This window comes from Aulostomus chinensis, chromosome 5 (assembly GCF_037954235.1).
Source record: "Aulostomus chinensis isolate RoL2024-O1b breed Wild chromosome 5, RoL_Achi_v1.0, whole genome shotgun sequence".
NCBI classification, from domain to species: domain Eukaryota; kingdom Metazoa; phylum Chordata; class Actinopteri; order Syngnathiformes; family Aulostomidae; genus Aulostomus; species Aulostomus chinensis.
In genome coordinates, this window is record NC_141324.1 from 21,824,384 (window position 1) to 21,838,125 (window position 13,742).

General features: G+C 40.3%; 1 protein-coding gene across 4 annotated transcripts in view; it reads right to left on the reverse strand.

The window, feature by feature from the left end:
* Positions 1 to 13,742, reverse strand: part of astn1 (astrotactin 1) — a 304,706-nt gene that overhangs the window by 188,257 nt on the left and 102,707 nt on the right. For all 4 annotated transcript variants that reach the window (XM_086203885.1, XM_086203887.1, XM_086203888.1 and 1 more), the window contains 2 exons: positions 10,939 to 11,076; positions 4,218 to 4,368 (listed from right to left, as the gene is read on the reverse strand). In XM_086203885.1, the coding sequence (XP_086060011.1) occupies positions 4,218 to 4,368; positions 10,939 to 11,076 (289 nt within the window). The remainder of the gene's footprint in view (positions 1 to 4,217; positions 4,369 to 10,938; positions 11,077 to 13,742) is intronic.

Genomic DNA, 13,742 nt, shown 5'->3' on the forward strand with positions numbered 1-13,742 from the left:
CATTTGAGATTCATTTTAGGGAGAAGGAATTGGATTTCTTGTGATGCTTTTGGCAAGGATTTGCAACACACTGCAACATACAGTAAAGAAACTCTGGCAACTTCAAGCCGTTGTTTAAATGCATCCAGTAATCATGTGTAAAGAGAAATATCACTACAAGATATCTGGACCTTTGAGTTTCCCAGAAGGAGCAGGAGCAAGACAGAAAGAAAAAAAAAAAAATCAATGTCCTAAAGTAAGAGTCATTCATCTTGGGGAAAGCTTGTTGATATTCAAGCTCAATAGCCAAACAAACACACCCTTCCCTTCAGTGCTCCTTCAGAGGCTCCGCCTTAAAGTCATGAACATTACCACGGCAACACTTTCCAGACCATAATGGTGTAAATAGTGAATCAAAAACGTTACGGCAGGTATCTTCAGCAGTATCTTATTCACAACCAGCGCTACATAGAGAAAGGAGGGAGCACATCAGCGGCACAGGACGTTACAACAGCGTAAAGAAGAAATACAGCACCACACACTGCGTGCCTGTTCCAGTAACCTTGACCTTTGACCACCAACGTTTTTCCTCCATCAATCCCAGTGGAAAAAAGTCAAAAGCCGTTTCTGAAATATCCCATAAACAAGACTACGATGGATCCAGAGCACGCATGAAGCGACAGGTGAGCTTCACGTTTGACGCACCACAATTCATTTCATGTCATCCAAGAATCCCAGCAAATATTTCTACGATACTTCCAGAAATCTCCGAAAGGCAATGGTCAAAATGTTTCCAGGTCACCCTTGAGTCCAATAGGACATATAAACCAAATTTGAAGTGAGTCCATCAAAATGTTCCAGAGATCCTCCTGGAGCAAGAATGGGATGGACAGATGGACAGATGGACAAAACCAAAACAATAAACAAAAAAAAAACAATGCCTTCTCTGGTCTATGGCTGCAGCCAATGCTGAGGCATATAAATGGACATATAAATCAAAGAATTAAAGTGCCTAAATATCACATACAATAGCACCATAAATTAACCACCAGTACATCGGAGCACTGCTGCTGATAGGCTATAAAGTTTCGGTCCAAGCCACTTTGTATATCTACAAGCCCAGGACTCTGCACGCATATCTAATCCAACTGAGTGCAAATACAGAACAGATGAACAGTTGCCAGATCACGAGGAAATACTCATTGAGTTTGACTCATCGACTTACAATCACTTACTCTACCTTTAACTAAATTACACGGAAGATATCCAAGCCAAGGCCAGAAATTTCAACCCACTACTCTAGTACCAAATTGGACAGATATTTCCCTCGCTGATACTTCAGTGCAATATTGTTGAAACTTGATGGCCTCTCACAGTGCACATCAAGCAGTTTCAGACCACTGATGGTGTATTTACAGGGTTCAACTCTACAGTGTTGCGAACTGTGACGCTCTGACCAACAGCAGGTGGGACGGGTGTTTTAAGGCAGCAGGAGGGCAGTTGTGCTCAAGTGTAACTGCTCAACCTGGAGATTTATGACAAAAACTAGATTGCAGATGTGTAGTTTTGTAGTTCTGGCATATTCTCCCAACACCAAGTTTGTGGCATGTGACAAGGACTGAACAAGGGTATTTTCTCAGCAGTTGTTTTGGGATGAAAGGTAGATAAGCCTTCAAAAGCTCAAACGCTTAATTGGGTTTACAAAGTAGCAGCTTATAATTGGAAAGGTTCTCTGCAGCTGCTCTGTTTGAGATCATTCTGAAACAGACAGATTACTGTTGTGAAGCAGTGACACTGGAATGTCACGATTGATGGACTGTACAACACTTTAACACTGACAGACAGGTTATGTACCTTTGTTCCACCTGGAATATCACTTCCAACTTGAGCATGCAAACCAACATTGGCGTAGCTCTCAAAAAAAAGCTTTCCTATGTGTCATTCTATCAAATTCAGTCCGGTAACGAGCTTGACAGTACTTTTCCAGAGGTGTTAAAGGCCTTCGTGTAAAATGTTAAATTGAGCACAAGCAATATTCTTTCTAAAGCAAAAACCATTCACATGGGGGCTAAATGTCACATTTGTCATTTTGTACAATAATGAAAAAAAGATGTTAAAACCGTTTTAAACTGCAAAACAGTTTTTGTTCTCTTGTGCTGTTGTACTTTTTTCAGATTTTTTTTTTTTTTTTTTGGGTCACTTTTAAGTTTCAAGACTGGAAGACAGGTTTAAAGATAACAACATTAAGGAGAAGAAAAGGGCACAGCCTAAGTGGAAACAGAACGTCCACTATCACATCCCGATGTAACACACGGAATATGCCAGAACTACAAAATTACACATCTGCAGTTCAGTTTCTGTCATCCTTCCTGATGCGCGCAGTATAACTATATTTTATCTTCTACTCTCAAACATCATCAAAATCAGATGATGAAAGAGCGGGAAAGTGATGAAAGCGTTCACTTCATCATGGGACTTTCATGTTTGCTCACTGCCAAAATAACATTTACTCATGTTGGGAACACAGGGGCTTAATTTCCCATGATCCTCCATGGCTTCCCAATCACTTCCTTGTGCCCTCATCATTATGTCTCTCCTCTGCCGAAGCTCCTGGCTGTGTGTGGGGTCGTCTCCAGCTGTAAAGGTTTCAAAGCAGCAACGTGAGCCACCTTTGCCTGTGACCTCCAGAGGGGTCGCTCCTTCACTGCCGGTGTCCTGAGCCACGCCCCTCCAGTACAAGCCCCCAGATCCTAGGACACGGTTTTCCCCCTTGAATGCGAACAACTGACTTTTTTTAACTGACTCGCCTCCCAGTTGTGAGATTTGTATTTAATGCCCCGTCAAAATCACTGTTGTGGGGTTACCGTTGTTATTTTAACAGTCTCGTCCTGGGTTATGTGCCTCATAGCATTCAAGGATGCTGACTGGCCAGACGAAACCTTGACGAAAGCTCTGGACAAGAACTTTTCCAGATTCAGGGGCTGGAGACAGGCGAGATCATATTATGATTATATATATATATATATATATATATATATATATATATATATATATATATATATATATATATATATATATATATATATATATATATATATATATATATATATATATATATATATATATATATATATATATATATATATATATATATATATATATATATATATATATATATATATATATATATATATATCTCCTTTCACTGGGGTTCACAGTGTATATTCTGTTTAACAGACGCTTTAGACGCTTTATTCAAAAGGTTTTCGAGGGCACAATGCATCTCGTGACAGATGGAAGGGACACGAAAATCTGGGAGAGCATTTTCATTGGATCACAATTAGGACACGCCCCAAGTGCAGGATGAGTCATCAGATGTTTGAATATTTTTTTACAGCAAGAGAAAAGACAGGGATTTTGGTGTAAAGAAAAATCCTCTGATACTGATTTTGTGACATATATTTATCAAGAGAAAAATGAACGATTAAAAGAGGGACACATTTTAAAAATGGGACCATGTATTTTTAATTTCATGGGAGCTTTAAAACATCTCTCAAGTTGTCTCCCACTCCTGAAGATCCTCATATGAGATAAGATGAAGCAAACTGACTTGCATGAATAACATCTCTCCAGGCCAGCTGAAAGACTCTACTCAAGTGCATCAAAGTACTTGAGAAGAAATTAAAGGGGAGGGAGGGGGTTCCTAACAGCTTTTCAATAGAGGAGGGGGATTTAGAAGAAGCAAAACACTAGCAGACGGCGCTAAGATTCTGCAAATAACAAGAATGATATGACTGGCATCCCCGACAGACGGAGAAGAAAACAAAACTGGCTGCTATCCTGGTTGCTAAGCACCACCTGGAGGTAATGAATGTGTTGTCAGTATAAGAGGCATATGAGGCCAAGTCAAACCGTCTATATTCAGAGACATTGCATACCCCTGATCTGGGTCAATGTAACCTTCAGATCTGCCTCTTAAGGTGCATGAGCTTAGACAGTGACGGCCTCGGCAGTAAACATGGAAATTTGAATTTACTAAGGTCAATATAAGTGGGCATCACATCAAAAATCCATAAGGTTCGTCTCCACAGATGTAATCATATGCAGGAGGTAAGGACAGTCATCGTTATGCTGTCATGTGGTATCATATAATCATGTATACCGATGTATATAAGAGCTGAGCTTGTGTAACGTTCGCAGCTTCAAGCCAGGGATGTATAAAAAGAAAGGGGACTTACCACACACCCAGTGGAGTCCAGTTTACGATCAGATATGCAGCGGAAGTTGCGGCTGCAGCCTCCGTTGTCTTTGGTGCAGTCTCTGACAGGTCCAAATGAGTCCAGGAGCACCTCCAAAGAGTCGAAGGAGGAACTGATCATCAGCTCCTCTCTATAGAGGCATAAACAGGAAGAGAGGAAAAAAAAAAAGAGCAAAAAAAAAGAAAAATTACATGGTTTATTATTACCACTGAAAAACTACCAGGCCAATATCCATGACTACTAGGTAAAGGGGGCCAGTATGGGCCAAGAAAGAGCCCAGTACACAGTATTTGGTTGCAGATCTGTCTGTGTAACATGCTGTCGTTAAACCCACATTAGGTTTGGGAGACTTTGCAGCCTTGGCAGAGGTTTGCAGTGTCACACAGGCCTTTCTTTCTCTAAATGGAATCCTCTAAGAGATCTCTGGTCTGCTATGGTGAAAAGATATCATCACACAAACATTTGAGAAAAGAGAGTCAAACTATTCAACATTTACCCAAGAATGAAAGTGAAGGAAGACACAAGCTGGGTGTTAGGGTCTAGTTGTACTCCTGCAGAAGTAGTTGCATGACACCAATGATGAGGTTTAGGGTTGAAACACGAGAGTTGTGGCGGCGTCTTGTCAGCTACGCGCCTTCGACACTTCTTCCTAGCATCAAAGCTGGCCCGCTGCAGTGGCGAGTCACTACACAGTAAGCTAGCTTAACTGGTGGAATAGCTGCCGAGCTAGCTAACTGTGACCAACCATAACTTAGCTGAAGGCCACTTTTTTTTTCACTACACTTATTGGAGGGGTGGAACATTGGTGAAGCACAACCCATAACAGCTTGAAGCAGTATCTGTTTAAAACACTGAAGAATGGATTTTTTTCATTATTTTTTTTTAATTGAAGTTCATTTTCTTCCTGCAATATCACGTGGTGTCATCGAAACAGATATTTTAATAAATGTAACTGAAAAGACATTCTGTGAAAGCTTCCTCTAAGTATACCTCAGTGAAGAAGTTTCTGGTTTGAAGAATTTGTAGACGGGTTATTTTGTTCATCATATTTCTCTATAAGCGCATCTCTCAGAGGAGCTACAGCTTTTAAAAGTATTTGAAATTGTTGGTGAAGTAGAAACGGCCGTACAGCAGCACATCCATGTTTCCTCAAAATTCCTCTGCAATCTTAAACCTTTGAGCCATTTCTGAAGCTGACGATAAACAAGAATGTGTGTAATAGCATTGCCATGAACCTCACCTTGATAAACTACTCCACTCAAACTCCTGGTTTTCCTGTGAGAGAAAGACAGTGTGTTTCCTTCCCTTGAACACTCAACTTGATCTTATCTTACAAACCAGTACTTTTTCTTGTTATAATTGCCGATTGCTTTGTTGTCACTTATTCAGAGGAGACCTATTGAACAGAACCTCAGCTGATGATGAAACTTGCTGCAATGGAGAATGCTAAATTATTTGGGAACTGCAATTAAAGTCAAGACACATCCACAGTTTTGTGCAGCCCGAATTTACTATCATCCAGCAAAAATACACTGCAAAAATGTTTACAGCCTAGTTCAGGAGAGGAGAAGAAACTGCAACATTCTTTTGTTGTTAGTTCAGGAAGTTCACGAGTTTGCCTGAATCTGCCAATCACTTCCCATCAGTTATTCAGGCTGTTGCAGTCAGCCACAGCTACTAGTGAATATTAGCGTGTAACTAGCTTGAATATTAGCTTCTTACTTCTGGAGTATGTGTATTATTACGTGTACTAAACGCAGTGGAATTTGACCTGCCTTACTGTGTATTTCCGTTTTATATCATAGTGCATGACATCGATTATTACAGCCGTCTGTGGATGAATCTTACCCATTTAAGCTGATTCCTTTCTCTGTCTGCACCAGCCACTTGGACTTTATTGCTCAATGTGTCAAGAACATTTGGCAGAATTGCCTTCATGTTTTAAAATGACATTTATGCAGCTCAAAAATGACCTCCAAGTGACTTATCGGTCAAGTCAAGTCAGTTTTATTTATATGGCGCCAAATCACAACAAAAGTTACCTCATGACTCTTTACAAGTAGAGCAGGTTCAGCACCACACTCCTTCAATGAATTCACACCCAACAATTCTCCATGAGCAAGCACATCCTGCAACAGCAGCGACAAAAACCTTCCTTTTAACAGGCAGGAACGTCAAGCAGATCCAGGCTCAATGAGGACGGCCTTCTGCTTTGACCGTTTGAGGGGAAGAGAGCAGGAGAGCGGGTCAGAGACAAAGACAGATAATGGAGAAGTAAGCAAGTTGTCATTTCAAGTTTTATGATTCACATAAGCCACAGCTGCACTCAATGTCTGGTGATAATCAGACAATATTAGAATGCAAGCATTAGCATTGAGCCCGAAGCTCCACTCTTCCTAGATGCAGGCATCACTGATCACCTTGTGTGTGTTTGTGTGTGTGTGTGTGTGTGTGTGTGTGTGTGTGTGTGTGTGTGCGCGTGTAAAGACTTTCATAAATTCTTAAGAATGTGAGAGACAAAACCAGCTGCACAGCTTTATGGTACAATGAGGGGAAGATAAATCTATTTGTTCCTGTTCCATCTCTGTGACTCTGATTTGTAGAAAAGCATTTACACTCACTGTCTTTTCTCTCACACAGAGAACAAGATGCTTGCTCAGGGAGAAATGCGAGCTGTTTGATTTGATGCAATTGATTGACTCGCTAATGCAAATAAGGTATAATTGTTGTTGCAATAATTTGATTTCATACAGACCTTAAGTCATGATTGCTGACTGTGTGTTGATTGGTCATGCAGGCCTGTGCGGGAGCTCATTAATTATGAATTAAGAAACCTTGTCCATATGAGGCCCCGCCTCTCCAAAAGTAAGCATGAACTTTTAAATCATCCCCACGTTGGGAACTAGTCATCATGTTCACTGGCTCCTTCTGTTTTTCTTTTGAACATAGCTGAAGAACTGAAGATGAAAGACTGAAAGAGCAACTTCTCAAGCCTGCGCTGTTTCAGCTTCAGTCTGAGCAAACCAGCGGGTCATGCCGCCGCAATCCATCGTCTCTCGTCTCAAGTGTAACCCTAATTACATTTGCCTCACCCCCTTCTTCGCCTGACCTGGGCCTGTCATAACCAATGGCACAGGAAACTACAGAGGCAAACAAAAATTACACACACTGTTCTACTCCTCTTACCACAAATCATCATCTCGTCATGTTGCATCAATCAGCATCCACGATCATTTTCACTTGTGTTGTACTTGTTTTCTATCAACCCCCCCCACAGGTCAGCACACATTCTCAATAGCAAATACCAGTCAACTTGGATGTAACGATTCATCTCCTACATCCATGTACAGTACACAGTTGCCTCAATAATCAAACAAACTTGGCTTTAGTACTCAAACCCAGGCCTGGATCCGTTTGTGACCTCCTGAATGTGTCCTTTGCAGCATCAGCATATGTATTGCAGTCGTTAGTCAGCAATAAGTCCCAAATGACAAATGCAATCGAGCATTTTCCCCACCAGTGTTTCTGAACATTTTCGCTCGCAAAAAAAAAAAAGAGCATATCGAAAGAAAGATTAAAGCCTCCATTTTCACTGAGAAAAAAAATCATCTCAATACATCTGAGGATAGCCTTTTTGATAGTTTGGATATTCAAAGTACTTTTCCCCCTTTGTACAGCACACAGGCAGATATGAAATGAAAAAACACAATACTGTTTGTATTACAATACCCCCCAAAATACCCCAAACAAAAACAGCACAACTAGACATTATGAAACCAAAGGCTAGTTCTTGATCCAGCTAATCATGGTTGCTCACCACCTGTCTGCCAGGGAGCAAGACAGACAGATAAATAATTATCAATGGTCGGGGAATATGGGGCAAAAGTAGAGTAAATTAGCAGCTTTAATAAGTTGTTAGTGTTTCCTGGTGGCCCCTGGGTACAGCTACACGGAGCGCTCATCAGATCAGGGATCAGAAGGAAATTGCTTACTCGTGAAGGAAGCTGCCAAATGAAAATAGAATGAAGAAGAAGAAAAGGGAGAAGGGGAACTGAAATGTGTAAACATGGAGTGTGTGTGTGTGTGGGGGGGGGGGGGTGAAAAATCAACAGTGAATATAATATGCAATAATCCTACAGGAAAAGTGGACACGAGGAGGTGAATGTGAGTTTACTGCACAGTGTAAGAAATGTGAATTTGTCTGTGTCTATTCTAAAATAATATGAAATTATGAGTATGTCATAACAGGTTGAAATGTTTTTTTTTATAATTTATATTGGTATATTTAATTAATCCAATTTAATTTATCTCATTTAACTTGAGATGTGAGTAATAAAATACAACACACACACACACACGAAAATCACCCTTTGTGGCTGATCCACGGCCCTGTTGCTGGTATTGGCACTGAAACAAGTACTGTTCAGCAGGATTAATGCTTAGCTTGTTCTCATCAAAGTTTAGCATTTTGGCATGCTAACAATGACTAATAATAAAGAAATGGCTCTTCTAGTTGGATACAAGCTAGTATCACAAACTCAGCATAATGTACCTTTCTGCAAACCATCGACAGATTTTATGAAGATCCTGCTGCATCGCTGTAAAGTCAGTAGGTAAAATTGTTCTATTATACAGCACTCTTGCCGTACTAGTACTCCGTATCTCTAATGATCGAGGGCTTGGAATCATAAAGTCCTTGAGGGCCTACAATGCTAATGAGGAAAAAAAAAATTGATGGGGTTTTTCATTTGAGCGAGACTAATTTCACCTGGCATTATTTTCACAGGGCAAATATGCATCTGCAAATTACAGCAGGGTGTAACACAGTTGTGCACTCTGAGTTGTTGACAGGGCGTGTTCCTTCATCGTTCGGAAGACAGCGATTCTCACCGCTAATTACATTAGCCTACCTCTTCTGCTTAAACTAATCCTGTTCACGCCAACATAATGCTGTCAAAGCAGCAATAGGCATGTTAGCTCTCCAGGAGATCCATAATGCTGGTTCAGGATACATCCAAGTCTGTAGGTCTTCTCTCCCAAGGGTATAGGTACATGCTGGAGGGACCGCGGGGGGGGGGGGGGGGGGGGGCTCAGCCTTTGCAGTTGTATCATTTTCACGACAGAATTCCACCTTTTTCTAGGGAATTTAATCGAATCACAGTCAGTATGGTCGACATCCATTTGATTTACTCACAAGTGGACTTTGTCAGCCAACTGTAACCCATTTGACTTTTATGCAAATCAATTTGTATAAGAGATTAAAAAAAAGTTAAAAAGGGACATTTATTTCAAGAGTCTTCAGCCCTTTTCTGTGCAGAAAGAAGTCAAGTTCTATCTAACACCTGGTGCAGCACAGGTTACACCTTTGCTACTTTCTAACAAACGCACCTTTCTAACACACGTTTTTACAGTAGTAAATTAGCAAATGTAGAAGCAGGAGTAAAGTTAACGGTACGGTGTATTTCCTGCTATTTAAAGGGTTCATTATTCAGAAAGTAGAATGCATCTTTGTAGTTAAGAATGCAGGTACATCGAGCTCTTTACACAGACAGCTGCACAAACAAAAAGGTTCACATGTGAAAGATTATCACTGCGACTATAACGTCTGCTTGGGTGGATTCCAGCTGCTCTCACTTTCCGCTCCGAGTATCTGTTAACAGGTTCACTTTAGTTGTAAATAAATAAAATATCTGGACTAAAGCAATAAGCGCTAATCATAAACTTTAAAAAAAAAAAAAACACCGTAATTTCTTGTCCATTTTCTTGCAGACGCACAGAGAACAATCACAAAATCAGAATATTAGTTAAATGATTCACTTCTGAAATGCTCCCAGTGGAGTATGAAACATTAGACGCCCAGCAACTGTGGCACTACTGGAAGTCAGTGCAGCTGGTTCAACTGGGATCACTGGGTAAGGCTCCAGGAAGCAGCACGGCCATGATTAAAGCCAATCCTGCCTCTATCAGAGCCAGAGATGCTGGATAATTGTGTTGTGTCCAGCATTGTTTACGCCTCTCTTTCTACCAGCCCGAACAATAAACACACTCATTACACAAAGAGCAGATTCTCTTTGGAAGAGTTATGAACCATTTAAGAATCGAAGAGCTTTTCATGGTTTCAAATTGCCAAGTAATTATTTTCTTTGAGGTTGTTTTTTTTTTGTGCTGTTATTCCTGTTTTGTTCCGTTACTTTGTTTTGTTTCTTTATAATTGATTTTGAGCTAGATCTTCCAGTTTTATTATCCTCTATGTCAACATCACTTAAACCTTTGCATCACCCCCACAGGGCTGCTGTAGACTTGCAGCAGTAATTCTAAATAAATGAAAAAGAAAAATGCAGATTAACGGTGAGAATTGAAAACTGAGGTGTTCATGGGATCAACAGATACATTCAAGGAGGTGATGGATGAAATTAGCGTTTGCGGAGAATGTCATCAAGGAGTCAATAACTATTTTCGTGTCGTGAAACTTCATCGAGAAACAATGAAACACAAAGTTCCGAGCAGCAACGAAAAAAAAAAAGAAAAGAAAAAAAGAAAACAAGTTCCATTACAGGTTGGTGCAGTGGTCAGCAAAATCCTACCTTTCCTCATAGCCTTATAAAAACTTTTATTTCTTCAGTTGCACCTTCTATTGTCACGTTTCTGAAAAGAAGGAACATTCGAGGAAAATGTTGCCAGTAAAATCAGCGTGTCTCACCGTACGTCCACGGCGTCCTCCATGACCGTCATGTCAGTCTTGCACTTAGCTGAGGGGTTTATTGCCAGCTCAGCAGGGGGGATGACAAAGCTTTTACTCAGCGGCAGCCACATCCCTTCTCCTAAAGTGTAGGTGAATCTGCAGACGACAACATGGGGGGGTGACATTTTACTTTAAATGGTTCTACGATTTACAAAAGGATCATAACGGTGTCATCAAAACTAAAGGTCGGCACTGAAATGAAGGTAAAATCTGATATAAAATGTTTAAAAAAATGAATTTGTGATTAAGCTGACCAGGACCTCCCCAGCACCCCTACACAACCCCGAGTCTGGAGCTCGGTCCGATCAGCCTTTACCCACCAAAGAGTATTTTTACCTTTGTGAATCCAGGATGCAGGAAGAGCCAGCCACATTTAGCTTGAAGCTTATATTGACTTGCCATCAGCAGTAAAAAATACCTACAACTGTCTGTATCGTCCGGTATAATCCACGTCCTCTTTATCCAGTTTAATGCTCAGGAATCCACCAACACTTTTTTGGCACTCATCCATCAGGGCTTGATGCTTACCTTTTTTTTTCTCAAGGAGCACAAAGAAATGTAAGGGCGTGATACTCGCTTCTAAAATTGTTAGGTTTTATTGCGTGAAAAAAATCACAGGGAGATTTTTCTTCTCACACACGTGCTACTAAGTACGTTTACACTTCACACACGTCTGTTTTTAGTCACAAATGCAAAAGAAATGCTGGCACTGTCAAGCCCTGTCTATGCAAGCTCCGAACCACAAGCGTTGTGTCCTAATACTGTAATTCAAATTACAGTGCTTTACAGGTGTAATATTCCTTCAAGTTAGTAGTTTTCGCTTAAAGCAGAGTGAAGCAAAATTAGGATGACAGGTAGCACTTGGTAACAACAGCATGCACGTAGGAATACACTTGAAAGCAGTCAAGCGGACACATTATTTCCCTTGGTACTTGTGGTGGACACACACCACAATAAATCATACTCGGGTAAAACACACCAATTTATAATTATTCACTGCAGTAGTCAGTGTTGAGGACACACACACTGCAGCACTGTGTAGTTTTATTATCTTGCAAGGAACTGTTTTGTGTCATGATCATCTGATATTCGTCTCCTCCACAGTCCTGGTCGATGGCCTTTTAGCCTTTTATAGAGGTCACATGGGTCCTGATGGTGGAATATACCATTATCAACCCCCATCCCAGGTTTTATCATTTAATTTGATTGAGGGTTTTGTAGCAGTTCTGATGAATAAACAGTGTTTTTCTGTATCACACAGAATTTTTTTGGTTTAATCATTTAAAGTTTGAAATTAATCAACAAATGAGTGGTTGGTTGGTCTTGAGGGAAGGGCTTAACATTTATTTTTACATGTTTTTTTTTTTGCTGTCAACATACAACTTTGCTTTCTCAGGGGTTTTTTGTTAATAAAAGTATTTCTTCTCAAAATATTCAACTGGGGCCATTGTGTTATGTCTTCTTATGCAACTGACCCCCTTGTGACGTCATCATTTTTTACGTATACTACATAATACCTGCGGAGCCACTCGTGGCAGGTTCCGGTGACACTAAAACTAAACTTTATCCGAGCCTGGCGTGCACTAATAGACATGAGAGGAACATTTCCCCCTGCGTACGTGATTCAGAATAGTGACGTCATGTTGGTTGGAGGATATCAGCGTGTAATCCTTTTTGCAGAAGGACAGTGTGTGTTCGTGGAGGAGATGCATATTAGATGAGAAATCCTTTAGAAAAAAATAAAAATAAAAGACCAGGAGGAGTTTCCCCTGAGAGAAAACAGGGCTATAAATCTGTAAACAACAGATGTCTGCAACAAGGGCTTAAAAAACAATTCTTTGTTTGAGAGTCAAGGAATATCATCAATCTTTTAACGCTATGCAGATGAAATGTAATACTTCCGACTTTAAGTTAAACAGTGAACGCTGATTAACATCAAATGCATTATTAGTGGTGATGAATTATGCATGCATACTTTGTGGCACAAAGGGTTGGGGGGGTGTTGATTAAATAGTTAACAACCATTTCATGCAAACTAAACACATTTCCTCATACACAATTGTTCAATTTTCATTTATTAAATGCTAACTAAGCATAAGGAAAGGGCACTAGATTGCGAGGACTGCATGCATTACTGGACACTTTAAGAAAAGAATGATTAAACCATTGTAGAAATAGAACACTTAATTATATCCACCCAATTACTCCCCTTGTTTCAAAGTCAAGTTTTCAGCGGATCAAAGTGCTGCTGTTCCTCTATTTAGTGTAAAACGCTGGGTTCTAGCTAGTTATTAAAAGGTGGCAAGTCTATTTAAATGGTAATATTTTTCAGGAAGCTGTTACGGCCTCTTCTGCAAGTCATTCCACCAACTCTTTAGGGGCTGTGTTAGCAGCAGGAGAGCTAAAATTCCCGCTGATGCACAATGACGTCCACGGGTGACTACGGCCTGACAAATTATCAGACACTTAACGAGCGCTGCTTTATATTGGACAACTTGGGAATAAAACGTTGTTATAGGACTTATTTGCTTCACCCTAAGAGAAAATGGAGGTGGAAAACACAAAGTGTCCCCTGGAGAAAAAGAGTTGTTGAATGGAAAACATGTTTACAGTCCTCAGAGGAAGTCCTGGCACTTCATACTGTGTCTGAATGCTGACTCTGTGTTTATCTCCTCCGACACTGGAGAATTTTACATGCATCCTCCAGTTTGTTTTTGTTTCATTTTATTCTACTTACCACTGTGAATTTAATTGCCTCATTT